Source organism: Sinocyclocheilus anshuiensis, unplaced genomic scaffold, assembly GCF_001515605.1.
Source record: "Sinocyclocheilus anshuiensis isolate Anshui unplaced genomic scaffold, SAMN03320099.WGS_v1.1 scaffold1127, whole genome shotgun sequence".
NCBI classification, from domain to species: domain Eukaryota; kingdom Metazoa; phylum Chordata; class Actinopteri; order Cypriniformes; family Cyprinidae; genus Sinocyclocheilus; species Sinocyclocheilus anshuiensis.
The window spans coordinates 1,179,719-1,182,400 of NW_015546115.1; the positions used below are offsets into that span (position 1 = coordinate 1,179,719).

The following is a 2,682-nucleotide window of genomic DNA, read 5'->3' on the forward strand; positions in this document are numbered from 1 at the left end:
TCCTGCTGTGAGATTTCGTACCTGACATGAGCTTATGTTTGAGAATGGCTTCTTTGATGAGATCGTAGGACACCAGTTCAGTGCAGTTGACCAGAGCGTTCCTCGTGATGTTGGGGAGAGTTCCTGTACGAAAACACATCAGATATAACGAAGACGTTCATTAGGGTCATCAGTGCTGCTGCAGATTAAACAAAGACAGAGCTGGCATGACAAAAACACAAGCTTCTAATGATATATACCTCCACCCACATGACAATCAATCAATATAATGACCAAAATATACACTAACCCTTAAGGAATAATTTTTTGTCAAATTAAGAATATATTTTCTAAAATATATTACATAATGTACAATTTTTATTTTTATTTTCCCTCAATATAAATATATTTAGAAAGCCAAGAAAATGTTTTTTTTTTTGAAATATAATTTTGTTTTAATATTAATATGAATAGTAATCTATAATAAAATAATTCTATTTTACATTTTATTATTTTTATGTGTAATAATTCTATATAATTGTTTATTTTATTAAATATATTTTAACATATTTTATATATTTATTCTGTGTCAGTTTAGATGTTGCCATTCAGGACAGCTGCATATGTAGAAAGAGAATAGCAAGATTGCAAACTAAATTTTGATACAGTAAAACCCAATGTCAAATAATCCACTGTTAAAAAAAAACAATCTTTACTGGCATTAATGGTTCCATGAAGAACCTTTAACATCCATGGAATCTTTCCATTCCACAAAAGATTCTTTATAGTGGAAAAAGATTGTTTAAAATGTTCTTCACAGGTTCTTTTCAGAACGGTTGACTGAAAGGTTCTTTGGGGAGCCCAGAATGGTTCAAGGAATTGCTGTGAAAAAAACCCCCATTTGGAAGCTTTTTTTAAAAGAGTGCAATAGAAACGAACAGAAAACACACCTTTCCACAATCCCCGGAGCCCCTCGTGCTGGAAGATCTGTCTGTAGGCCTGCATGGTGCCGCTGTAGCGTCTGCTCACCCCCTGCAGCTTCGTCTGGGCCTGGAAGCGCACCTTCACCACATCTGTGGGCTGAGCCACGGACACGGCCAACGCTCCGGTGGTGCAGCCCGCCAGGATCCTGATGCCCACGTTGGGGTCTGCAAGGCAAAAACAACCAATGCATAAACAAGAGACCCCTACACTTTTATTCCAGAATCGGCTTTGTCTCAGATGTTTCTCCTTCATCCCAGGATTCTCGTTCTGGTCTGGGAGAAACAGCTGAGATCATGGTTCTACACTCTAAAAAATGCTGGGTTAAATATAACCCAGCGCTGGGTTAGCGGTGATTTTGAACTCACTGTCTTTGCCGCGCGTGTAGAAGCTCTTGACGCTGTCGTAGAGGCCGATTCGTATGGAAGCGAAGGCCATCTGTCTCTGAAGACCAGCGACCAGGCCGTTGTAGAGCGAGCGCGGCCCCTCTGTTCTCACCATGGTGCTGATGGTCCCAAACACCCCTCTGTACCGGATGCCTTTAGCTGCGCCCGTCGCCGCTGTCTCTCCCTGGATCTGAACAGAGAGAGATTGTGATGGGAGATAATACTGCTATAACACAGTTACAAGTATGTAATACTTATCAAATAAATAAAAAAATGATAAAACTACTTAAAAATATATATAATAATAATCTTGTTTTTGCCGAGATATAGATTTAAAAATATCTATTAAAATTCCTAACAATTACCCATTTAAAAAATATTGAATAGAAATTAATATAATAGATCATATTATAAAATATAATACTTAATATGCAATATTTAAATAGATTATTGGTGCCAAAAATATAATAATGTATTATAATATGATATTCAAAACAACCAAATTATATTCAGAAACAGATTATATATTATAATAATTTTAAATACATTTTTAATATTAATAACATAATTTTTCTTTTTCAGAAATATTAAAAAAGCAGGTATACATTTTCAATCTGAAATATTAATAACTAATAAAATTCCAAAAAATTACCCAGATAATTTTTATAACATTTATTATAATCATAAATATATTATTTGTGCAAAAATATATAATAATGTTTATTGTAATATTTAAATATATAAATTACAAAATATATATTTTAAATATACAACATTAAATATGATTTAATACACTCATATTCAGATCTTACTTTAAATATATATTAATTTATATATTTTTTCTTCTTCAGAAATTAAAAAAAATGACATTTTGAAATATTAATACCTAACAAAATTACTAACAACTACCCAAATTATTTATATAATTTTATTATGATCATAAATATATTGTTGGTGCAAAAATACATAATATATTATCATATTTTAATATATTTTATAATATATAATATTTCATATTTAATATTAGATATAATTATAGAATTTAAAACAATCATATTCATAATAGAAAACACAATTTTAAATCTTTTTCTTCTTCATAAATCTAAAAAAAAAAAACATTTACAATACATTTACAATTATCAAAACGCAAACCAATTGCAAACCGTGCAAATACAACATATTTGGAGTCTCTGTTCATTTGTATTGATGTTCAGTAATCGGGCTGAAGTCTGTACCTGTAGCCGCACTTTTGCGGTGTCCAGAGGGAAGGTGACTAAATCAGCGATGCAGGCGGCTGTTCCTGCGCTGAGAACCTTCACGCCCAGAGGAGGAGGAA

At 32.3% G+C, this 2,682-nt stretch overlaps 1 protein-coding gene across 1 annotated transcript in view; it reads right to left on the reverse strand.

Moving 5' to 3' along the window:
* Nucleotides 1–2,682, reverse strand: part of LOC107700810 (mitochondrial uncoupling protein 2-like) — a 7,271-nt gene that overhangs the window by 3,558 nt on the left and 1,031 nt on the right. Inside the window, exons 2-5 of the mRNA XM_016502624.1 lie at nt 2,582–2,680; nt 1,329–1,536; nt 930–1,127; nt 22–123 (exon numbers count right to left, since the gene is read on the reverse strand). Of these exons, the coding sequence (XP_016358110.1) occupies nt 22–123; nt 930–1,127; nt 1,329–1,536; nt 2,582–2,680 (607 nt within the window). The remainder of the gene's footprint in view (nt 1–21; nt 124–929; nt 1,128–1,328; nt 1,537–2,581; nt 2,681–2,682) is intronic.